This window comes from Phoca vitulina, unplaced genomic scaffold, assembly GCF_004348235.1.
Source record: "Phoca vitulina isolate PV1807 unplaced genomic scaffold, GSC_HSeal_1.0 scaffold27, whole genome shotgun sequence".
NCBI lineage: Eukaryota > Metazoa > Chordata > Mammalia > Carnivora > Phocidae > Phoca > Phoca vitulina.
This window is the reverse complement of record NW_022589730.1, coordinates 24,978,050-25,003,145: the sequence shown is the minus strand read 5'-3', so window position 1 is coordinate 25,003,145 and position 25,096 is coordinate 24,978,050. Positions and strand designations below refer to the sequence as shown.

The window sequence follows — 25,096 nt, the reverse complement described above, 5'->3', positions numbered from 1 at the left end:
TGACATGTGTAAAGACCCCTGTGGGTGGTGGTTATTTTATGTACAGACCACTCTTCTGCCCTGGGGCCCAGATAGTTGGGCAGTGGGGTGGGCAAGGAGGGGCTAGAATAAGGGTAGACTCATAGCACCTATACATGGGTTTCAAGGATTCCCCTTAGATGAGGCCCCCTGGATTCCTAAACCAGGAGGACATTGGCATAGGCAGTAACAGGCCTCAGGAGAAACGATACATCATCTAACCTCCTCATCTTACTGGTGAGTAAACTGAGGCCCAGAGAGTGAAACCACTGCCAATAGCCAAATAGCTAGAGGCAGACAGCAGGTTCTAGGACCCTGGTCTGTGCCTCCCAGCCTAGAACTCTCCTTGTTGAGAACAGAAGGGCAAGCGTGGGACCTCACTTTATGTCCCTGACCGTGCCCTTCACCCCGATCTTACATCCCAGCAGTTAGGGTGATCACATGCTTGGCCATCAATCCATTGCTTTTGAATAAATACTTTTGAGACTGTCAGATGCCATTTTCTTCCTTCACCAGCCCAGGTCTGATCCACCTGCAGTGAAACTTCTTAAGGGTGTTGAGTTTGTTGTTTAAAACTTCCTTCCAGGAAGTGCCAATCGATTTAGTGGCACATGGCAGGATTCCTTGGTAGATAGCATTTGTTATAGAAGGCCAGCACAATCTCCATAGGACACAAAACCAGGGCCATATTTACCCAGAGAACACAATCGTCCTTGGGCTCTAGGAACCAAGAGTCTGGTAGACAAGGTAGCCATTCCATGGGCGTCTTTAACCAAGGTGGTAGGCATTTTGGATACCTCCCTCCTTCCTGCAAAAAAATATTTTGTTTGTTATCTAATTTCATCTTTTACAAGCCCCATTAAGTCATTTCCAGCTTGAGACATTTTATAGGCAAGTAGACAGTACACAGCCAATATATATGGGAGTCCTGGGTAAGAGTTAGAGCTTGCAAGAAGGGTCAGCCCCAGATGTCACAGGAGCCAAGAGAAAGGTCAGCAGAGGACCCTGGGGCCCGAGGGTCCTTGGTGGAGGTCAGCATTCCCAGAGGGACCAGACCTCAGGTTCAAGAAGGTAGGGCTGGATCCTTTCTGGGGGCGGCAGCCCTCCCTCCCCTGGTCACCCCCAGCGGTATCCTCGGCTCCACTCAGGCGCAACTCGGTTTGTCTCCCACACCCCCAGGATGAAGTGGCAGTGGAGACCACCAACCCTCAGCAGAATAAGATGGACAAGTTGATTGAGATCCTGAACAGCATGCGGAACAACAGCAGCGACGTGGATGCCAAGCTCACCACCTTCATGGAGGAGGCCCAGAACTCGACCAACTCCGAGGAGATGCTGGGAGAGATCGTCCGGACCATCTACCAGAAGGCCGTGTCTGACCGCAGCTTCGCCTTCACGGCCGCCAAGCTCTGCGACAAGATGGCACTCTTCATGGTGGAGGGGACCAAGTTCCGGAGCCTGCTTCTCAACATGCTTCAGGTAACCGGACACCGGCAGCTGCGGGCCCCCTGCCCCCGTCCCCGCTGCGCTGCGCCCGCCCCTGGGTTATTACTAGAGAGAAGGCTGCTGATTCTGACCACAGTTGAACTTTTCCCAAGTTCCACCCTTGCCCGATTAATTATAGAAAATAAAAAGGCACCCGAGGGGCAAGGGATGAGTGTCCGGATTTGCATGTGTTTGTGTGAGTACTCCATGGTTACAATGGACAATATACTTGCATAGGTGCTTCATGTTGAATCAGCCTTTCCCTCTTTCTACTTCCATGATAAGAACGCTGACGCTGGTCTTAACCCGTCTCTGTGCTTTGACCTCTCTGCGTCCGAGCGGACTCGAACTTGGTGTGGACTTCTCTTTTCCTCCTCCTCTTCCTCCTGCCCCGGACCACCCCCCGCCCCCAGCCCCTGGAGGTGGTGTAGCTGGTGCTTAGGTTTGGTCTGGCTGCCCATACACTGGGCTTCCTGAGACCACCTTTAAGGCAGAGGGGAAGCGTGGAGATCCAAGACTGTCTTGTTCCTCGGTGCCTTCCCATTCAAAATCCCTCCTGAGAGCGTAATCTCGATCCTTTTCATCTCTTCCTCCGTGGGTGCCAGCGCTCAGTGCTGGTTTTATCAGTGTCAGAGGGTAGTAGGCACGGGCGTGGGCGCGTAGACGAAGACTGTTCCATCTCGTGAGCTGGAGGTCAGCACCTGCTCTTCCGTCATGGGTGCGGTAGCAGGGGGACTGGCGGCGTCAGGGAGAGGTAGCAGGTGGTACGGCATGGCCACCACGTCTGGGGACCCTTCGCTGCGGAAAAGTCGTCTCTATTCTGACTTTGTACCTTAGACTCCTTGAGATGTGAGCTGAGTTTCCAGTCCAGGTGAGGTAAGACAGGAGCCTGGACGTTCTGAACGCAGAGTTCCAGAACGGGAGGAGAACCCCTGCAAGTCTGTCTGAACAAGGGGGAGCACAGGAGAGGTCATCCAAACCCCAGCACTTCTGAGAGGCCCAGGGGCTCTATCCATAATTACACTCGGACACCAGGCGTAAACCAAGGCATGTGGTCACGCTGGTCTTAACCAGCTGGTTCAAAGTCTGCCGTCTCTTCCCCCCAAAACAGGGAGGAGGGAGCCCCCTGTGTGTGCTGCCCGCAGGGCTCCATCCGTGCTGTCCTCCCCTCTTCCTGGGGAGTCTGCTCACTGCAACCTGAGCCCTCGCTGGCCAGCCCGGGCGGCTTCTTTCCAGCCCCAGGCCCCGATCAGGTTCCCATTCCTGGATCGCCCACGCTCCCCTGGTGACGAATTCCCGCATTACCTGAGGGATTTGCACATCGGGCATGTTCCTCACGGGCCGGAATGTCCTGGGAGAGTGTGGAGGGTGGCGGCGGGGAGCAGCCTGTCTGCCACGTACTACCACGCACGGGGGAGTCAGGGACCGATTGGCCTTTGGCTTTGGTTTTTGGTCTTTTTCAGAGAAGGGCCAGGATAGGGCAAGACCTGCAGACAATGACTGCTAGCTCCAAGTAACCTAGCCAGAGCCAGCGGCAGACAGACATCCAGGGTGTGGGGACAAGACGCACCCGGCCGGGAAGGGCAGCTGGCCGCAGGGTCCGCCCAGGATCCTGCCCGGGTCAGGCATTTCTTCCAACGACCGGTGGTCAGAGCAGCCTTGCCCACAGTGTCCGGCAGGGCATCCATCCTGGGACATGCTCAGCCACAGAAGGGGGTCCGTGGCACACCCGCCTCTCCATCAGCCACAAAGTGGACTGGCTTAGCACAGCAGGAAGGGAACATGTTTGGCCCCGCCGAACTCAACGAGTCCTCTTTGCATCCCCTGGCTAATAATGTCTTATGGAAGTAGTGTGCCAAGAGACATAGTTTGGCAAATGCTAGCGCAGGGCAAGAGCACTAAATCGAGAGCCGGGAAACAGGGCTTCTCGACCTGATTCAGCGGTCAGCAGCTGGTGCTGGGTCTCTGCTGCTCCCACTGGGAAGGGCTTGGCTTGGCTGCTTGACCCTCCTCCGTGGACCTTACAGGTTGACGCTGCTGGAGATGAGTCAGGGGCCTTGAGGAGGGACCCCACAGGAGCCTCGTCCACCCTCACTTTCCCTGGGCCCTGCCGCTGCCGGAAACAGTCCTGGATGCCCCTAGTCCTCAGAACCCCACCCACCCCATAGCATGGCTCAATGACGGGTATGACATACGCTTTGGGAGCCAGCCCAGGAGACCCAGCCCGACTGATGCCACCTCGTCTCTGGGGCAGAGGAGGGCTGTCAGTCCCACATCTGCCATTTGCCTGGGTAGAGTATTTGTGGGTCAGGTATTGAGAAATCTAAATGTCCCCCGTAGGCCCCCACTCACCACCTACCTCCCCAGCGCCTGCAGCCCCAGCTTTTGTGTCAGCTAAGGAGAGAGCCCCTTGAAGGGCTTGAGCTGGACACTCACTTTCAAGCCCTTTGGGCAGGCTGGATATGCTGCCGTGCGGCTGCCTCTAAGCTCCGGACGGACCAACTCCCCGATTACAAGGCTCAGAGGAAGCCAACCCCGTGGGTCTGCTCGGGCCCCCTCGGGCCCTGCTGTCTCTCCCTGGCACTGAGGAGGTGGCAGATTAAAGTCAGCTTTCCAAGCAGCATGATTCGTGGCCATTGACCACCCCAGACTCACAAGGTACAAGAAAAGCGGGAAGTGGACATGGCTCATCAAACCCCACTTTCCTTCTTCATGCCCACAGGGGTGCCTTTTTTGACTTGCCTTCATTTTCTAGCAAACCTGATTTGTGTCCCTCTCCCGGCAGACAGTCCCCGGCCCCCAGAGGTCTTCCCTGCCCTTTCTCTCTGTGCAGCTCATACTCAGCGCTCTGTCCTCTCGAGGCCCGCTCCCTCTGGCTCTCCAGCCGGTCACAGCTGGGCTGCTGTCGCCACGTCAGAGGCCCGGCTTAGCGACGCCGGCTGCAACGACGCCGGGGTGTGAACACAGCTCCCAGTGCTGGCTTTGGACGGTGCTCTCCTTGGCCGACTGCTTTTGCTGCCCAGGTTTCGGCAGTGGGACCTGGCAGCATAGGGGGAGAGGGGCAGGCTCTGCTGTAGGGGACGCTCTGGCAGAGGCATGAGAGCTGCCTGCCAAGCTGGGGTGCGGAAACTGCAGGGCGGTAAGTGGGGCCAAAGGGAGGTCAAAGGGCCTTGAACCCTTCCCAGCCAGAGACTCAGCATTGTCCTGGAACCCAGAAACACTGCCCTCATAAGCCAGGACAACGCCAGAGCCCCGAGGGTTTCAGTGGACCCATCGCCAATCCCGTAGCTCAAAAATGGTCTTCGATTTTTACATCAAAACCAAGTTGTTTTGCCTTAAATGTGGGGTCCTTTTTTTACTGTTCTTATAAATAAAATTCCACTTATTAAATGTCTGTTACGCGTCGAGCGTTAGATCAGTGTTTCTCATCAGATCGGTGCTTCTCAAACTTGAATGTGCTTTTGAATCGCATGGTATTTCATTTAAATGCAGGTTCTGGTTCCGTAGTTCTGAGTGCACCCTGAGATTCTCAGGTCTGACGAGCTCCCAGATGATGTGGGCACTGTGGGCCCAGGGACCTGACACTTTGAGTCCCAAGGCCTTGTATTGGATGACTGATGGTTTGTGGGTGAGGGGTCAGTTTCATAGATGGGCCCACTGAGGCACAGTCTTATTGGTGTGCTTCTCAGATGGGGGGATCGGGCCTGGGAACTCTGAGTTTCAGCCACTGGGTTTTCTGTAGGCCAGTGGTTCTCAGCCTAGCTGCCCGCTGGAATCATATGGAGAGGAGCCTACTGGTGCAGGGGTCCTACCGTGGACCAGTTGAATTAGATTGTCCAGGGACAGCTGGCCATCCTTTGGAAAGATCTCCCCCCACCCCCCACCCCCACCGGCGCATGATGCTGCTGTGTAGGCAGGTGAGCACCGCTTGTGAGGTAGATACTCCAGAGATGCCACCATTGTCCCTTAGGAACCAGCGGCCCTGCCTGTCATCCCGGGAGCCAGTCAAGAAATTCGTAGCAGGTACATAGCAGAGTAGTGTGGAGGAAGCGGAGCCTGAGCTGGGGAGCGAACAGAGCAGGAGACATGACAGCTGAGACAGTCTTGCTCGGCCTCAGGTTCCCCTCTGGGCAGTGAGAAAGCTGTTCTGGACCATCCTGGGGGCCCTTTCTCACATTCCTCGCCACCATTCCGGGGTTCCTCCGGAAGCAGCTCCGTACTAACCAAGTCAACCAAGCGGGAGCCCAGAGTCGCCTCTCCTCACCGCTGGCCCTAGTCCTCTCTGTCCTCGGCTTGTCTCCCCGTGTCCTTTTCCTTTTTCTTGGCCTCGGACATTTGTCGGAGCAGCTATCACGTGTTTTAGGGAAAGGACCTCACTCTGAACCCACATGGCCCGCGTGTGCCAGAGGCTGGGCCACCCGGTAAAGCTGGGGAGGAGGCTGGCTTCACTGCCTGGCTCCCGACTTCACGTTTGCAGGGTCCCACACCCACTGGAGTGTGTGCCTTGATGCTGTCTGACTTCCAGGAGAATGTGGGGTGCCCAGGACCCCCGGGTGACAGAAGTCACCAAACCTCTTGGCCTTGATCCTCGCGCAGGAATTGCGGGATGATAACGGGGCGGCGGGGAGGCTCCAGCTTCACGAGGCGGGGAAGAATGACTGTGCCTCTTTTTATGGGACCTCTGGAATGAAAGGAATTGGAGGCCTGAGCCCCCTCCGCCCAGCACTGCCCTGTCACCACCCCAGGCCTTCCCCCTGGGCTCCGGCAGTGCTCCTTGGCCGAGGTATGCCTGGTAGGACAAGTTCAAGCCCTCCTCGGTTGAAATGTGCATGCCCTGTTTAGCCAAGAGGTGTCTGCATCTGAGCTATGTGGAGCGAAGTATTATTAGAGCAAGCATCAGTGTGTCTGTAACTGACCCCAGCTCTCCCTAGCAACCGTTGCCAACAACACATCTAACAGAAGGATGCGATACCTTTTTTGAAAAAAAAAAAAAAAAAAACAAGTCATCTCAACTCAAGTCGTAAACACAGCAGGGCTGTTGTGGGAAAAAAAAAAAAAAACCACGCCAAATCGGAATCTGGCATATGACCAGATTTCAAAATAAATTGCTCTCCACCAGCACCTTCTATAAGATTGTCTCTTAAAAAAAAACTGGTCTCAAGCTAGAGAACAGACAAACTGTTGCGTTTCTGGCTGGGTCACCGGTCAGCACTGTGTTTGGGGCTTTTGATACATGGAAACTCCATTGAGTGGCGCCAGGGGCTGCAAGGGGGTTCTGAGGGGTCTCTGGGAGTGATTTTAACTATGGGTTTTAGGCCCGGAAGGCGCACTCAAGATCTCCTGGCCTGGCAGCCCCATCAGTACATCAAAAACATAAGATACATCTCCAGGGCTGGTGGGACACATACATCCTACTCTTGCCCCGTTTCTCCCATCCTCTGCCCCCTGTCTTGGTCCCACATTTGCTGGCTTGGGCAGAGGCCCTGGGCCATCCTTCTAACTGCACTCATCAGAGAGAACTTCCTTCTCTCCTGGTTATTGCAAGGTTTCAGGAAAATCAAACCTGTTCCTCCTCACCTACAACCTGGAGTTCCTAACTCCCATCTTTTACAGGGAGAGCGGGGAGAGGGGCTAACGTTGATTCTTAGGGTTCTAACCAGCTCTAAATGTAAACTCGAGAGCAGGAGTCCTGGCTGAGTTGGCATCAGTCCCCAGCTGCTGACATCATGACTTGGGCATAGTGGTGCTCAGGAAATGATTGTAAGGGAAGGATGGAGCCCTCCATCTTAAGTCCCAGTGCTCCCTTCTGTGTGGTGGGCTCCTCCACTCCTGAGCACTTTGTGTGTGAATGTCAAGACTCTCTCTCTGAGCTGGGTTCCAGGGCAGGAGTCCTTCCCCGTGTTTACAGATGAGAAAAGTGGCTCAGGAAAGCTACAAGCCTTACCCAAAATCATTGGGCTGAATGGAGGCTGTTAGTCCAGCACCCCAAGCTCCTGGCTCCCGTGCCACCCACCCACCCACCCCCGCCGCCCAGATAGGGTGTAAAGGTCAGAAAGTTGGGAAGATCAGGAATCTGTCTCCTGAAGCTGTCAGTGGGGATTCCAAAATCCACCCTTCCAGTATAATCTCACTGTATTTCCAGCAGTCTTGGAGTCTGAGCTTTCTGGGTCAGGGGAGGGCTGAGGGTCTCTGAGGAATCACCTTCACATTTCCGTTGGCTTTATCCAGATGAACCACACAGCTGCTATTCCTGAGGTGAGGTCTGGCTCACCCCCTGGCACCCTCTCTCTGCTCAGACCTCCCTCACTTCTGCACGCCCACCGCTGAGCTGACATGCACTCCAGGCATGGAAACTAATTTTACTGTTGGCCCAAGCCCGGCATACTCAGGGATAGAAGCGCATTGTTCTGTGCATTCCAGAGCCTGAGCAAAGCCCGGGGCTGTACCCACCCCGAGTTCCCCTCCACTGGTTGCTAGAAATCAAGAGGGGATAAAGCAAAGGGCTCCCAGCAATGCAGACCGCTTTCCCTGTGGGCAGACTGTGGATGGCGATTGCAAAGACCCACAAAAGTCTTTTTCTCTTTAAAAAAAAAAAAAGTGACCCCACCTGCTGGCCGGGGTGCGAGCACCCTTTGAGTCGTTATGCCTGCCCGTACTGAAGTCCTTGCCCTGTGAGGGCCGTGGGGAGCTGCAGACATATCCCCCCCGAGGATGGGCACCAGCAAGCCTGCCTCCCATGCCATGGGAGACCGACTGTCCCAAGAGCTTGACCTTCTGCATCAGAGTCCATGCGGGCAAGCCACCGTGCCAGGGAGAGCCGATGCTTGGCTGCTACCCAGCTCCTAGTGCACCCTACCAGAACCAGCAGGGACACACTGTTGCCCACCCTGGCTTTGGAATGAGTGGATTGTACCTTCTTTCTTCCAATCCTCGTTTCTTCCTCTCAACAAACCCGTTATTGAGCCTTTGCTGCGTATCTTGCCCCATGGCCCAGCCTGCCGATGTGTCGTCGCTGCTAATCTGCGCCCCCCTGGTCTTCTTCCAGTTTGTGCAGATGGGGGTATTGTCCAGAGTCTGTGGACTGTATCTGAGGCCCCAGCTGGAAGGTCTCAAAGGCACCAGGCTTCTCAGATTGTTCAACTTGGGGTGGCATGTGGTGGAGGGGGTGGTGGGAGGTCATGGTGGCTTTCGAAAGTGCTAAATGGAACTTTGGAATGCTGGGTGGGACAGAAGCAGCCCGTGACTTGAACGGGAAAAAAAGCATTTTGAATTTTTAATCGGAAAATAAGCAGAGGAAAGGAAATGATCGTGGACCCTCAGTAAGTCCCAGAAGGAGCCCAGAGCAGCAGCTTGCCCGTTCAGGTTTTCTTGTCGGAGGCTGTGTCCCTTGGCGTCTTGGGAGCGGAGACTGTGTTCTTGTCATCTTTGTGCACCCCGCCCCCCTACCATGCCAGCACATAGTGGGTACTGGGCCAGCATCAGATGGTCGGTTCCAGGAGCTTCAGTCCAGCGGGGACAAAGGAGCATTGGTGACAGCAGAAGGGGACAGTTCAGCGTTCTCCTCCCGCCTGTCTCTGGGCCAGGGGAACTTTACCCGGGTCAGAAATCGTTTCGCCATCACCTGTGTCCCTTGCCAGGCCGTGTCCTCCTCCCTGCATACCCTCACCCCCCACCCCGGCTTCATTTTCCCTGCTAAATCCCCTGAGAGAACTTGGCCGGGGCGCTTCCCTGTCTGAGGCTGCCATGCCGAAGCAGGCACTGTAGATAAGTGGGTTATCGGAGAAGGCCAGCTCGGGTGTCCCGGGCCCCAGAGGGTCACCCCTGGCTGGCTGGCAGCTCACCCCCAGCACCTCCTCCTTTCCCCTTCCCAGAGCCAGGCCAGCAGGAGACAGCAGATCCTCCCCACAGCTCAGCGAGTGGCCGGCCCCCAGCCGCCGCTGGGAATCTGAGCTATGCTAAGCCACTCCAGATCACAGCATCGCTGCCCTGCCCAGGCACGGCCGGCCCAGACAGGGCGCCTCTACCTGCCGTGGCCGCCTCTGAAAAGCTGGCACTGCCTAGGCCGATGGAAAAAATCTCCCTGCAGGTTATGTAACTGCTCACCACCCTGTCCCTGGCTCCCCAGGGAGGCTCCCGGCCACCACCCAGGACGAGCGGCAGTCTCCGGGGAAGGAAGGGGATGGTGGAAGGTCATTCCTTCCAAGAGAAGTCAGTAGCCTTGAGTCCCTGTCCAAGGTCTTCCTCTGAACCCAGGGTCCACAAGGCCCTAAGGAGACTGCTGTTCCCTGTAGCTTGTGGAGCTCAGACGCCTGCCCCAGCCGTGGGGCCCAGAAGAGTGAGAAAGGCTTGTCAAGGGACCTGGACTCGGCAGGAGGGGCTGAGAAGGAGAGCGGGAAGGATGGTGTTGTTGGCTTGTTTGGTTTGGTTGGGTTTCTTTATTTGGCCTTTTATTGTATTGTGATAAAATATATGCAACATAAAATTTACCATTTGAACCATGTTTAAGCACGTAACTGAGTGTCACCAAGCACAACCACGAGGTTGCAGCGCCTCTGCCACCATCCACCCCCAGGACCTCTCATCATCCCAAACAGAAGCCCCATAGCCGCCAAACAATAACCCCCCAGCCCCTCACCTTCTGTCTCCATGACTCTCATGCTCTGCACATACCGCACATGCGTGGATTCATAAGGTAGTTGTCCTTGTGTGTCTGGCTGATGTCACTTAGCAAAGTGGTTTCAAAGTTCATCCATGTAGCACCCATCGGAATGTCATTCCTTGTCACGGCTGAATAATATTCCATCGGGTGGGTCTGCCCATTTTGTCTATCCATTCATTCATCATTGGACACTTGGGTTGTGTCCTCCTTTGGCTATTGTGAGTCACACCGCTGTGAACGTGCACATACAAGTATCTGTTTGGCCCCTTTCCGTTCTTGTGAGTATATACCTAGAAGTGGAATTGCTGAATCACATGGAAATTCTACTTTTAACTCTTTAGGAACTGCCAAACTGTTTTCTGGGAGATCGTTTTTTGATGGGGGAGATAAAATGAGCCAAGATCCAAAGAAGTGATGCAAGTAAGGGACAGTGGGGACACCGCCTGGCCTGGCATCAAGGGTGTAAGTGGAGAGTTGGAGGAAGTCCATAAGATGAAACGAAAGGGTTTGGGCTTCATGGAGTAGGACCAGAGAGCCATTGTTGGTTCTTGAGCCATAGCATCCCAAGGTTAACTAAAACTCAGAGAATGGTATGGACCGAAGGACGGATCTATAGATTACCCATCCAACCCTTTCATATTGTAGATGAGAGACTCGAGGCCCAGGAAGGTTAACAGAAGCCAGGCTTCAGGAAGACACGTATGATGGGTTATAGGATGTTATGCTCGGAAATCTCTTAGGTAAGAGAACCAGGAGCTCTGGGTGAGCGCTCCCCCTCGCCGTCCTGCCCCCGTACCTGCGTGCGTTGGCAGTGCTCTGGATGCCTGGTGTGGACAAGAGTGACTAACCCGAAGTTAAGGAGTGTGGGAGGGGGGCGGAGAGGGTTGAGGGGATGGAAGGAGGATGACAGGACAACGATGTAAACAGCCAGCAAGAGTGTCACGCTTGTCTTAAACTTGCTGCTTTCGGGGCAGCTGGCTTCCATCTCCCCAGACAAATAAGAGGTCCCCGTAAGTGGACAGAAGTCTTCCCAGCTCCCCTCTGGGTGGCTACTGAGCAGTCACCAGGCATCCCAGGATGCAGAGTGCAATGCAAGGGGCCCTGGGGAAGCCGCCTGCCTCACAGATCATCCCTCTCTTAACAGTCCCCACTAGGACTGAGCACATTCCAGAAAGGTGCCCACCATGTGTGTGCATGCCTGGATCGTGTGCAACCAAGTGCCACCACGCTACTGTATGGTGCCCAGCTCGGCCTCAGAGCAGGGGTGATACCAAAGGAGGGGGGAGCATAGGCAGTATCCAGGGGTGGCTGGGCTCCAGCTAAAGCTGATGAACGTCTCTCTGTAGTTGGGATAAGTGCATTCTTGCACCGCTGCCTATAAATCAGAGCCCCAACTGCTGGACTCATACTTGCCATTGACCCCCATCAGGCCATTGCATTGCTCTGGGTGCTGAAAAACCCCTGATTAAAGGAATAGTATGTCTAATGCATTGTGCAAGCCGAGTCACTTGGAATCCTGCGTGTGGGCCACAGGGACTGCCACGTGGCCGAAGAAATCATCGCTGAAGCCCAGCGTCCAACCCCGACCCGGCCCAGTGTCTAACCCTGGTTCTGGTAACCAGTCAGCTGGCGACTTTGGGCAGATCTTGAATTCTAGCTGCCCTCCACTTACTCTCCCATTAAATGGGGGTAATAATACCTGGGTCCAACACCCGCTTACCCCACAGACATAATCATTGTTAGAATTTGTCGGAACACATATCATTTTGTCTGTGTCCTCTTGGGGGAGGAACTTCTGAATTTCATAAAATCGTGTTTTTCCCTTTGCCCTGATGAATCCCATTCATCAAGGTTCCTAGGAGAGCCCCCCTCCCCCGACCTTTTACAAGCCCAGGGGCCACCAACTTGTACAACTAGAACTTGGGATTCGGATGTGGCATTGTGGATAGCCCTGAGATCCAGCTGCAAGGAAAGCCCTCACAGGGCCGTGGGGCTGGCGTGGAGGCCCTGCTGGGTGCACCATGCTCAGCACTATTAAACCCCAGTGAAGCAGCGGCCCTGGCCTCTACCAGACAGAAGCCTGCTGGAGGGGCAAGGCCAGCTCAACCAGAGAGCAGTTTAGGAAAGTCAGAGAAGGGGGCAAACCCTTTAAGTGCTAGCAGCTGGGGAAGGCTTCCTGGAGGAGGCGGCATGAAAGAAGAGGCAGGATTTGGGGAGCCAGAGGAGAACAGGAGGAAGGATCCAAAGCAAAGGCTTATAGATGAGGGGAGCCTGTGGGGCGCAATTGTGTGGGGGAGCCTGGCGGGATGAGGCAGGTGGTACTCTGAGAGCCTTGGCTGAGGGTGTCCGGGAAGCATCGGGGGCTCCACCAGCGTCAGCAAGCCCTGGTGTGAGGCTGCCCAGCCAGGCGGTGACCCCAGGCCACAGTCACCACACTGGCCCTTTCATCTGCTGGCACTTGCTTCTCGCCATTGCAAGCCAAGATGGTTTTAATCCAGACCTAAAACTTCTCCTTGGGCAAGGGGCAGGGAGGGCCGCTGCATCTGGGGCCCCGGCCAGCCTGCTGGGGGGCCCGGGACACCACGGTGTCACTGAGGGAGATGGTGGGGGGCCTGGCAGTCGAGGGCAGGGCCCCAGGTTCCGACCTCACGTGACTCACTCAGCCCCTCCTTATGGATCGGCTACTCCAGGGAGCAGGCTGGAGGTGGGTGCCCACATGCTTCTCTCTGTGCAGACACCCAGCGCCACGCTGTCTTCTTGCCACAGCCCGTTAGCCCACAGGGAACCAGAAGCAGGGCTGTGTGTGAGGCCGTGGGGCCGGCAGCCTCACAAAGCCTCACTGCTCTGCTCTTACCTCCCCGTCCTCCCCCAGGACATATTTTCTGACCTGCCTCAAGGGATAGAGCAGGAGACAGACGTCTGAAGCCAGTGTCTGGCCTGGCTCCCCCCACTCTGGGCCTCATGGTCCTCCTGTGGTCTGGGGGTCGGCCTCCCCACGGGGCAGCGGGGCTCCTGACTCCTTCTGTCTGGCTCCCTCAGCCCCTTGGGCACCTTGGGCTTGTGAAGGTTGCGTGGGGGTGCAGGACCAAGGAGAGCCTGGAGAATATTTGGGAGTTGCCTGGGTGCGGGAAGAGAAGATGGGGACTTGCTCAGGAGGGGATTTGAAGGTGTGGTAGAGGAGGTCCCGAGGCTCCAGCCAGCTGGGTTCTAGCTCCTGCCCGGCATTTCTCTAGCTGGGTGACCTCGGGCCAGCCCTCCCACCCATCTGGTGGCTTCCTCACCTATAAAATAAAGGGGTCAGAAGGGCGATTTCCAAGTGCCTACCAGCTCTGTGTCTGTCATTCTAGAGCAGACACGCGGGGCACACAGAGTGCATGGTAATCGCCCACTGCTGACTGATCGGTCAGTGGGTTCACCAGTGAAGAGCAGACCCCAGCAGACCCTGGCAGACGCCTAGGGGGTGTGGATGGGGGAGGTCTGCAGTGCAGTCCTCTCCTCCCTGCCCTCCTGCCTGGTCTGTGGAGTCCGTGCCCTCCTGCAGGTAGAGCGGCCTGCAGGGGGCGCCAGGATGCAAGGCTGGCCTCACCTGCCCGCAGGCCTCTCCTGGGCCAACCCAACATCTTGGCATCCCGGGGCTTTTCCCACTGAGAAGATTGAAGCCATATGATGGTAGTTCTGCCACAAAGCCACCCTCCCGTGTGCAATTTCCAGCCCCTCAGGGGCCCCAGCCCTGAGTCCAGCAGCCTCAGTTTGAGGGCCCCTTCCGGGCGTCTGCGGCAAGCCGACAGAGCGCTCACTCCGCCCGTGTCTGGGTGTTCCTGTCAGGTGTCTGGCTGGAGGCCCCTTTGCCCTCCCTTTTAGTCGGGCGGTCGCTCTGCAGGCATTCGGGGTGCACTGGCTGAGAGCAGATACTGGGCGCCCTGGGTACCCTTTAGAGATTTGTGAGGTGCATGTTAAGAGTCCCATTCTACGCATGGGTAAAGAAAGTTCCAGAAAACTTAGGAAATACACCTGAGGTCACACAGCCAGTCAGGGAAGAAGCAGAACAGGACCCTAGTCCCCCAGTGCCCTGCACCCCTGCCTCCTCAGGATGTGCGCCACCTGAGTGCCTCTGTTGGCTGAAGTGTATTTGTGTTTAGGGGCAGGGTGGGGGCAGGTATAAGGTGACAGGTGGCAGGGGATGAGCTAGGGAGACACCTTTGAATGACAGAGCGACCAGAGCCTCTTCCCTGTAGACTAAACAGGAGCCGAGTGGTCTCCTCGCTGTCATCTCATGACCAAAAGCATCAAGACAGTTTCCAGACCAGAGCTCAGGGGTCCCCTGCTCTCTGCCTGTCTCAGTGGGGGCCGGGGGCAGGGGTGCCCCTCTCCACCAAGCTGCGGACAAGCAGCAAGGTGGCTCCTGGTTGTCCCAGCCAGCCTCAGCCTCTCCTCTGTGGCCGTCCCCACGATTGCTCTCCAGCCTGTCACCCTGGTGATTCATGAAAAGAGACAAAGAGAAGAAGAAAACTCAGTTCGGTTTGATTTGTCCCTGTATGACGGCCCCAGGGGCTAGAGGCCGCAGCTCTGGGTAAAAGTGGGTCCTGTCGAGTGGGCGCCCGCGGCGCCCCTGTGTTGGCAGCCCCCCGCGGTCGGGTAGCAGCCGAGGCTCCTGTGTCAGGCCCCAGCAACGGAAGCCTGGAGGAAGTGGGTCATGTCTCTGATGGGGCCTTGGGCCTCTGTCGCCTGTCTAGGCTGGAGGAAGGGGTGGTGGGACCTTTAACGGGTCCCTTCCTCACTAGTCATCAAGCCTGAGAGGACAGGACCTGAGGCCTGCAAAGGGAAAAGGAGAGAGAGAGAGAGCGCCTGCATGCTGTCTCATTTCTAATGCTCTAAAGTATGAAGAAGTGAGGACCCAGGGGTGTGAGCCGAGGCAGCCTGGGTTGCTCAATCCCAGAGGAGCCCTTCTAAGGTTTCCCCGGCACGCAGCCCAGAGTGTCACCCCAGAGAAAGAGCCACGCTGTGAAAAGCCGTCTTTGCTGCCACTGCCATGCCTTTTCCTTTTTTTTAACCCCCCCCCCCCAACCACCTGGTTTTTTTTTGCCCCCATGCCTTTTCGCAGCCGCGGGCTTCTTTCAGAAACAGGGTAAGGGGGGGGGGGTGAAAAAAGGAAAGGGGCGGGGGGGGGGGGGGGGGGTGGCCGGCCTGCAGGGAAGGCAAGGGACACTTAATGCAGCGCATTCCCACGCACACCTCTGCGGCTGCCTGGGGGTCGCGCACATCCCCTCCCTGCACATGTGCCTCGGCCACACAGACACCTTGGCTCCTCGGCCTTATAAAAGGGAAGCTCGAAAATATGGTGCGTTGGCCCATTGCAGCTGGCTCCCTCCGTGCTTCCTCTCCCTCTGGCCCCGACCAAAGAGGTAGCCTTCTCAAGAGCTGGTTGGAATGAGAGCCCCACTGGGGGCAAGATGGCCTGAGGCCAGTTCAGCTTAACAAGCATCTATTGAGCACCCTCTGTGTACCTAAGGGGCAGAGTGGTGGGGTGGGGCTCGAGGGAGGGAGTGCAGATAGGCTCAGAAGCTCCTTCAGTCCCCTCCCCGGTCCCTGGGCTCCCTGCTCTCATCCCACCCCTTCCTGGCTAGCACAGCTTTCCAGCACACAGAGCAGGTAGTATGTATGTGTGTGAAGACCCCCATCCCTGCCGTGGTGGCGCTTCTGGCTTTTCGAGCCCCCTCCTTATTGTCAGGCTCCCAAATGACCCCAGAGGGCTTGCTTGCAAAAGTTTGTTCTCTGGACTTTGTGTTTTCCCCGTCTGCTCTGCCCTCCCCGTGCCTCCTGGCCCTGGCCCCAGCACCAGCCCCTGTCTGTCCCTGCAAACACAAGTCAGCTGTGTGTGCAGACAAAGATTTGCGTCGCAGTGGGGGCCGGGCCTGCAGAAGGGACATTTCCAGGGAACTCTGGGGGCGGCGGCTGGGAGGGCAGAGGCGACTGTCTGATAGCAGGGACTCGGCGTCACCGTCTAGGGGACTTGGCCGGGTCCCAGGGGCCGGTGGCTGTGGGTGGTGACTGGGAGAGGCGGCCAGGCTGGAAGAAATCTGCTGTTTGAGAAGTGTAGGAAACGGTCTGCAGAGAGAGATAACATAGCCCGGGCTCTGTGTGTCTGTGTGCGTCTGCGTCTGCCGGCCAGGGTGGCTGGAGCCAGCCGGTCTGAGGCCGTATCTAGTGAGATTTTTGTCCTGGGTTGTGAAAGTGACCTATGGAAGCCAACAGCAGGGTTCAGGGCCTGGGAGAGGAGACATGTGGTCCTCCCTCCCCTCCCCCTCGGCCGGTGTTCCTCTCCACACTCCTCCTCCCCCACCAGAGAGTAGGAGGGGGGAGTGAGGCTGGCCAGAAGGAACATTCTTAGTGCGGTGCAAATGGTTAAAAGGCCTGGTTTCGGTTCGACTTCACATATGGACTTGGATACATCGCCCACTATTTCTGGTTCTCAGTCTCGTCAGCTATAAAATGGGGATTATTTATATCTGCCCTGCATATCACCCAGGAGGGGTGGAAAGATCTTAAGAAATAAGGATGTGAAAAGTTCGTAAACTGTGAAGTGCCGCATAAATGATTGTAATGATTAAAATTGCTTTGTGTCCACTAGGGCCGGCGAATAAAGACCTGGGTCATAGGAACATGGCAGTGAGCCGTGGGGAGGAGGTGGGCTGTGGAAGGTTCCGGGGGCAGTGGTGGGTCATAGGTTCCATGAGGGAACCTGAACCCAGGGTAGGAGGGAGGGCACAGCCCATCGGAGGCTCTCTGCAGGTGGGGGTGTTGGTCCCAGGTTTGCTGACTCGAGTAGAAGGTGGCCTGGGTTCCATGCATGTCTCCAGGGAGACAGGAAAAGCTACGTGAAGCCCCTCAACCCACCAGGGGCTCAGGGCCCTTGCCTGGTCTGGAGGATAAAGTCCTAGCTGTTGCAGAGGGATGAGGGGTAACTCTGCCTTCCTTTCTTAACCTCCACCGTCCAAGGCAGCCAGGTCACCCTGTCCCACCAGCCCCTCCCCATCCTGACCTGGAAATCAGCCACCTCTGGTGTAGAAAATGCAGGAAGGAGCCCGCAGAGGTGACAGGGCTCTTAGGTTGAGAGAAAGATACGGTGCCCTGGGGGCATGAATGCCACCCACCCCTGAGGGCTTCTCGGCCTCCAGCTTCCCCTTCCTCGGCCCGGATCCCAGGGCTTCTGGGCACCCGGAGGGCCACAGGTCAGGTGCCAGGGGCTCTGGGAGCTGCAGGCCTCCAGCTCCTGGGGCTGGCATGGAGTGGCTCAGCCTCACCTCCGGCTTGGGTTCCCTCCTCTGAGCCTCTGGGCTGAGTTGGCGGGGCCACACAGACTCCTTGGCTCCCTGTGCCTTATAAACGGGGCCGGGGCCGTGTGTGGAGCTTACAGGAGGAATGCCTGGCGCCTGTGGCCCAGGGCAGCTGCTGCCCCCCTCCCCCATTGGCCACCACGGCACCAGAGCCAGGAGGGAACCAGAGCCAGCCCAGGACAGGACTGGGAAGTGGGGAGCTTTGCCTGGCAGGCCCTTTTCCCCTGCCCTGACCTGCCTTCCCAGAACACCCCAGAGTGTAAAAGGGTTTTCTCCTTCTTCCCCAGTTAACCTTTACCTGTCCCCATGTCCTAGCCTGTTAGTGAGTGATGCAGGGTGCAGCCCCTCGTCTCCTCTCCGTAGAATGAAGAAGGACTGGAGACAGGCCTGTTAGACTTGGGTACCACGCAGGCCCTCCCACGTGGGGCCAGGCCGAGGGGCCCTTAGCTGAGTGGTTCCCGGGTGCCAGACCGAAGCTGGTCTGCACAGGGCGCTGTACTAGTACGGTTTATGTCCGCTGTGATTCTGCCCCCCGCCCTGCCTGGGAAGGACTGGCCATTATTCTGAGACTGCATCCTTCCTACTCTCTTGGCATTAGATTGTCCTTTCTTTTATGAAATGATGGATGAAACCTTTTTTAAAAAACATCCCTAGCAAAATAAAACATTGGCAACCCTCAAATCTTTCTGATCCAAGAAATCCTGGAGCCCACGCCCAGCCCCCTAGTTGATGTCCAGAACAGCACACTCCAGCGGGGCATCCAACTGTCCGGGTGCGGGGGAGCCCAGACCTGCAAGGCCCGCTGGGTGGGAGGACTCGATAAGTGAACGGGGTACAGCTCGCGAGCTGGCACAGGGCACTCCCGAACCTGGGGCTGCGTGTCTCAGCCTGGCACTCATGTTCAGCTTTGCTGCTTGGGTTTGCAGCCCAGCCCGCCTGCTCTGTTCTCTCGGCTAGAGATGCTTCCTCCCACACGGCTGGGAATGCAGTGTCCCAGCGGCCACCGCACGCCGCGGCTGTCGGCTGCCCCGGCAGGCCTGGGGAAACCCAGAGAAGCTGCGTCGGCCGCTTCCCACCAAACACAGCACGCTGACTCCCGCGCTCGGGAATACTGACTCCAGTTACCTGGTCAGCACGCACTGCACTCCCACCAGCGTGCACGGTGGCCTGACATCGCCACCTCATCGCCCTCCTGCGTGCACACAGTCTCTGTCCATCTCACATGGATCCACGTGCACGGCGGCTACAGCTTTTCAACACAGAGATGTGCTCATTCATTAGCTGAGCAGCTGCTATGCGCCGCGCAGGGTGCTGGTGGAGAAATGGAACGGTGTCCCTGCCGTCACTGGGTGCCTCGCCATCTGGCAGGAGACACACAAGGGTAAACCAGCAACTGCAGACGTGGCTGCTGAGGGCTTTTGCAGAGGCACACACACACTGTCTGAGAATCTAGAGGAGAGAGAACTCACTCAGGGCACATCAAATGCTATCGGCCGGTGAGTCTCCGTGGCTGGTGTGGGGGTACCCAATGAAGAAGTTTGCAGAGGATCGTTTTCCCAGCTAACAGATGAGCATACACATAGGCAAGAAGCAGGAATAGTGTGCAGGGGCAAAGGAGGTGATATTACGGGAAAGAAGTGTGCATTGGGGGCAGAGGGAAGAGAAGGGGGGAGGGAGAGCCAAACCTAAGTTGGGAGGAACACTTTGCCCTGCCAAGGAATGGGGACCATACCCTTTGGTCTTTGGGGCACCACTGAAGGTTTCTAAGGAAGGTGACTTCTCCTGATGGGCATTTTAAATCTCCCTCTGCCGTGCGACAGAGGAGGGCAGGATGAGGACTTTGGGAGGAGCAAGATGTCCCTTTTGGGGAGGAGAGGCATGATCTGGAGGCTTCCCTCGGGCAATGGCAGTGGGACCCGAGGGTCGGCAGGGGGGGACCTGAGAGTGATCTCAGGGTTGGCTCTGAATGACTTGGCAAGTTTCCGGCTTGGGTGCCTACAAGGACCCCCTCATTTCATATGTGTCAGCATGGCGAGCATGGGATGCTTGGGTCAGAGTGAACACGTATACATGGGAAGAGCCGCTCCACATGTGCTCAGAGAGGTCCAGGCTGCCATTCTCACTTTCCAGAAGTGGTCACCTCCAATATCTTCCCATTCTTCCCGATAAACATACCCCAAAGAGACCAGCCCCCAGCCCTCGGCCATTTGCTGCACGTGGGAGCACCCGATTTTCCACACCTGGTCCATTTCAGATAAATGTGAGCTATGTGGACAGGTTTGTGCAGGATGACTGATGGGCGCACAGGAGGAGATCCTGCCCCCCTCCTCCTGGAGCTGCCAGGAGCCCCCAACCCCACCCCACCCCGGAGCCTCCAGGAGGGCAGACAACAGTGGTGGGGGACTTTGGGATGCATCAAGGTCACCAAGACCACTTCACGAAACCAGGTCAGGTCTCGCTTTCTGCGATTTTTCTCATTTTGTAGTCACTTAAAGCCACCATAGCTGAGATTAGGTTTGGAGCCTGTAAGAGTGAGAAACAGGAAGCTTCCGTGCCCTCCTTCTGCCTTTCTGTGAGCTTTGTTCATTAAAGAAAGAGAAGGCAGGAGGGAGGGAAGAAGGAAGACAAGAGAAAAGGAGTCTACCCCAGAGTCGGGCTTTGCCAGAAGCACAGAACTGCAGGGCCACCTGGCTCTGCTCGTAACCAAGCATCATTCGGCAGCCCGGTTAGGGCCGCCCCGGCTCAGCAGGGAGCAGCCTTAGAGCCTGGCTGCAGTCGGAGCTGCATTCCTGCCCCGGTGCAGAGCCCAGCTCCGCCGCTCCCAGCGCGCACCTTTAGACAAGTGACCTAATCTTCCTGTCTGTTTTCTTCCCCACGTGATGGGGATGGTGATAGAGCCGTTAGCAGGACTGAATGAGATGCCGCCTGTAAAGATTTAAAGCGGCGCCTGGCACAGAGTGAGCCCTCCATAAATCCCAGGTGCGCCGAGGATCCCGGCCAGCGCTACACAGTTGTCCCGGGCTGAGCAGGAGCGACCAGGGACCGGGGCCTGAATCAGTGCGAGGTGCCGTCCTAGGGCAGTGCTTCCCCTTTGGCCTTGACTGCTTTTCGCTAGATCAGGATGCGTGGCGCACCAAATCTCAATAAGGAACTCCGAAGGGACGGGAAGGACCCGGCCCCGCTCTCGTGCCTCCTGGGCCTCACCCCAGCACAGCCCAGGGGCCTTCCTCCTCTGCCGGCATCACTGCCGCCCCCACCCCACGCCAGCCCCACCAGCCGCTGCTGACTCTATGAAAGCTTTCTGCTTGGGGGCAGCGGATGGACTGGGCGACCTCTGAGTCCCTTCCCTCCCTGCAGGGTAGTAAATCTCCCTTCCCTCACCCTGTCACTCAGTCTGTGGCCTGCTGGGGACCACAGCCTGTCCATATGGTTCGGCTGGCGGCCTGGGAGGGACCCTGGGGATGGGACTTTGTTTGGGGCCTCCAGACCATTGAGGGAGGGGCGGGGCTGGGGTCAGGACAACAGAAGTGCCTTTCCCTGGCTCTCCGGGAGCAGCTGTGAGGGGCGCTGGCAGGAGACAGATGACCGAGACCCCCCCCCCGCCCCCCGGCCTTACTGTTTGTGAGGGATGAGTGGGCAGGGGCAGCCAGGATGGACTTGGCCACCTTGGTTCACATCTGAAGTATCAAAAGAAAAAGAAAGAGAGAAGGGGGGAGAGGGAGGGAGGCAGGGAGGGAGGTGACCCCTATCTGTCTAAAGAGAAAAACCATGAAGTAACAAGGGCTTTCACAAGTAAATTCTCTCTCTGTGGGCTGCTCTAAAAACCCTGGCCATGTGGCCCAGCCCCAGGCCTTAAATACCGCTGCGAGCAAACCAGGGGTTGCAGCAAGGGGCCATGATAAGCCCCAGCTCTTGGTCTCCTCGGTCTTCTCTCTTGGTTGGGAATCCCCCCCCTCACCCCGGGAAGGAAGAAGGGGCAAGACGCACGCACGTACGTGTGTGTGTGTGTGTGTGTGTGTGTGTGTGTGTGATTGTGTTGCCACATTACACATTCACATTCCAGCTCCCAGACAGCGTGCGTCTGGCTGCTCCCCATCTGCTTTTCTTCCAAGGGTAGTTTGCAGTTTAGATTAAGGGCTCCTGGCTATACGTGGTATTTTCTCAACCCCCACCCCAACTCCCCCACCCCTCCCCGCCTTGCCCCTGCTCGCACACAGCTTCCCCAGGCCCTGGAGGGGGGCGGGCAAAGCAGCAAGGGAGGTCGGGCAGCCCTGTGCTTTCGGATATCTGTCTCTCACACCTCTCCAAAGGAGGAGGATCTCAGCGGGGGGCAAGGTTCCGAGCCAGACACTGCGGCCCGGGGCTCTGGACAGCAGTTCTTACGACCTTCAGTGGGAGCTCCCCCTTCTCAAGGTCTCCCAACGGAGAACCCCCACAGGACATGAATGGATGGCTGACCCTCTGACCTTTAGGTTGGAGGAGAAACCTGAATTTTTTTGGATTTGTCCCTTTCCAGGAGGGGGCTTAGAAAGGTTCTGGACCCTGCTGTGGGACCAGGGCACCCCGGGTCGCAGGATTCCATATAGAATGTGTGGTTATGCCCCCTGCGGAGGGGCACACAGACACCAGCGCTTCCGCCAGGGCTCAGGATCCTGAGTTCTAGGTCCCGCTTTGCCCCCTACTCTGAGGAGGAGTCTGGGTGAGCCAGCTCTCCTCCTTGGCCTCCCCTGTAAATAAATGGCCTGAGCATCTTAGGGCCCCTCAGGGCTAACAGTGAGTCCCTTGACCTGTTCCTCCCTTTTCTCTGAGCATCCCAGGACCACACCTGGAGCATCTCCCCTGGCTCCCTGCACACCTGCCCTCCAGGGGCTGCACTGCCAGGAAGAACTCGTGAAGCTGGTGGGAGTCAGGGGAGCGGCCTTTGTAGACCAGATCCCTAAGTCTGGGAGAGGCAGAGATGCGACTACTGGAGGGACAGAACACAGACCTCATCAGCATCACTATAAATTCCAGACCTGTAAAACCCAAGGGTCCCCCCTGGACAGGTCACTTGAGGAGAACTACAAGAAAGCACTCGTGCTGCTGTACGGGTGGGTGTGGACTCATCATCTCCCTGGAGAGGTGGGCCAGAAGTGGACCCCGACGCTAGGAAGGCTGAGGTCTGCACGGCAAGATGCCTTCGGCAAGAGCCGTGCAGGACCCTGGGCAGCAGGCCCTTCAGCCGGGGTGCCCCAGACAGACTCAGGAGAAGTGGGCTCTGCTGAGCCTGGGGGAGGTGGCAGGGATGGGTGGGTGCCAGGAGACATGGAGTCCCACGGTACCCACGGGGGGTGCCTCCTGGGCTGCAGACCCTCGTCTTCAGCACGTTCATTCTGCCCCTTCCCTCCATGGCTTCTGCAGCCCCTTCCTTAGCAGGGAGCACTGAACCACTGAGAAGCCCCAAATCGTTTCCTTTGGGTTTGAGGTTATAGCAGCTGATTTTTACTTTTCCAGAGTAGGGAGTCCAACAGGCCTGGATTTGAATTCCAACTCCTGTTTAGTAGTCATGTGATCTTGGATGTGTTTCTGCCTCAGTTTCCTTGCCAGTAAAGTGGGGATGATAATAACACTCCATGGGGTTGCTGGGGAGGTTAAATGCGGTAATGCATATGAAGGGCTTAGTACAACGCTGGCCCTCCGTATGCGCTCATAATTCAGTGATTCAACTGGACTCTGCTTGGGAGAACTGTGAGAGGAATTTGTGATTTGATCCGAGTCATCCCATGTGCACTGATACCCTGGGTTGGGTCCTGTATGAAGCTCTAGGGAGCTACAATCGAGTATGAATCAGGGACGTCTCATGCTCACGGATCAGAAGGCTCAATATTAAAATGTCTGTTCTTCCCAAATTGATCTCTAGATTCAACACCATCCCAATCAAAATCCCAGCAGGCTTTTTGGTGGAAACTGGCAAGCTGCTTTTGAAATGTATCTGGAATCACAAAGGACCTAGAACATCCAAAGGGGTCTTAAAAAAGAAAAAGTTAGAAGTGTAAATCAAAGGCTGGTTTTTGCTTGAGGCTCTGCTGGGAAGACAAGACAGAGTGAGAGATCCACAGGCATGCAGGGCCATGGTTCTGAGTGTTTGGATGTGAGAGCCTGATCCCGGGGCTTCCGATGTCAGCTTTGCCAGGAGCACGTTCGTGACCTTGAGCAGGATACTTGTAACCTCTCTGTGGCCCAGGTTCTCTTTAAAATGGGGATAATCACAGTGCCACTGCCATGGGGCTGTTATAAGGATTAAATGAGGCAATCTCCTAATCAGGTGCATTCCACCAACAGAACACCGAGATCAGACTCATTGCTCTGTTGATTTGGAGCTCCTAAGCTAGTGGGGAAAATAAGACCTATATACACGTGGCCGTATCTACTGAGGGCCATGTGACTGGGACACTAATAGTGCCCAGAAGATTCAGAGGGTGGGAATGTCATCAATGGCTTGGCAGCAGACCAGGCCATGAAAAAGCAGAACCGGATGTAGTTCTCATGTATGAACCGCCCTCAGCCCCCAAGGCTGTCTACTAGATGTTGGGGAGGGGACAGAGATGGAAGGAGGACACTTCCTGCCTCGAGGGTCTCAGGGTCCTGCTGAAGAGACGAGACTTGAAGGATAGCCACCCTTCCCAAAAGATGAAGTGCCAGAGCTGAGAACCCGAGGCCCGTGAGTCGGCCCCTCCTTTTCCCGCACCCAGACTGGGGAAGTAACTTCCCCGGGCTCACTGGGCCGAAGGTTCAAGGTAGAGGAAGTTTGAAGCAGACAGGGAGTGTGAAGGAAGATCCGAGGACAAGGAACTGCAAAGGTGTCCTTGGGGCCATCAGAAAAGGCTGTTTCTGGAGCCCTGAGTTCGAGGCGGGCATGGTGGGTAGGGGACGACCAGCAGGCTTGAGTCACCCAGGGGCAGGCTGCCAAGTCCAGCAGGACACCCCACAGAGCCCTTTGGCCCAGGCCCAGCTCAGCCACCCCTCCCTGGCCCCCGGATGCACATACCCCACCAGGCCTGGAGCCGTTTCCTGAAAGACTGAGAAAGCGCCCGGAGCTGGAAGGGGCCGCCTTGGCTGCCAGGGGCCGGGGCCAGGTCTCTCACAGAGGAGAGACGTGTGAGGGGAGGACGTGACCGGCGGCTTTCATTCTCAGAGGCCGGGGATTTCAGAGGAATGTGGCCAACTCCTGCTCTGAAGTTCCCACTTCAGACCCCGCCCGGCTGGAGCCAAAGCCACCTCCAGCCGCCACCCTGGAAATCTCGGAGGCACATCACAGGCCACATCTGTGGAGGGGCACGTCCTCCTCTGTGGCTTCTGTGAGCTGGCCCACTTCCTGGTGTTCCCAAATATACCTTCTCCTCGTGGAAGGCCTTGGGCTCACCTCCAGCCAGCTTCCCCCAATCTCTGATCTTCTTTGGCCCCACACCTGCCCGCCGCACACGCCATCCGCCCAGGAGAGCCTTGGCTCCCGGAAGCGACCTCCTAGGAATGTCACGACTCTGCCTTTGAGGTCATGAGCAGACCTAGGGGAGGACGGAGAATTCTGTATGAACCCTGCACAATGGCTCAAGCCAGGCTG

The 25,096-nt window shown here is 56.8% G+C and overlaps 1 protein-coding gene across 11 annotated transcripts in view; it reads left to right on the top strand.

The window, feature by feature from the left end:
* Positions 1-25,096, top strand: part of CTIF (cap binding complex dependent translation initiation factor) — a 281,307-nt gene that overhangs the window by 195,756 nt on the left and 60,455 nt on the right. For all 11 annotated transcript variants that reach the window (XM_032422779.1, XM_032422782.1, XM_032422781.1 and 8 more), the window contains one exon: positions 1,198-1,497. In XM_032422779.1, coding sequence (XP_032278670.1) covers positions 1,198-1,497 — 300 coding nt within the window. The remainder of the gene's footprint in view (positions 1-1,197; positions 1,498-25,096) is intronic.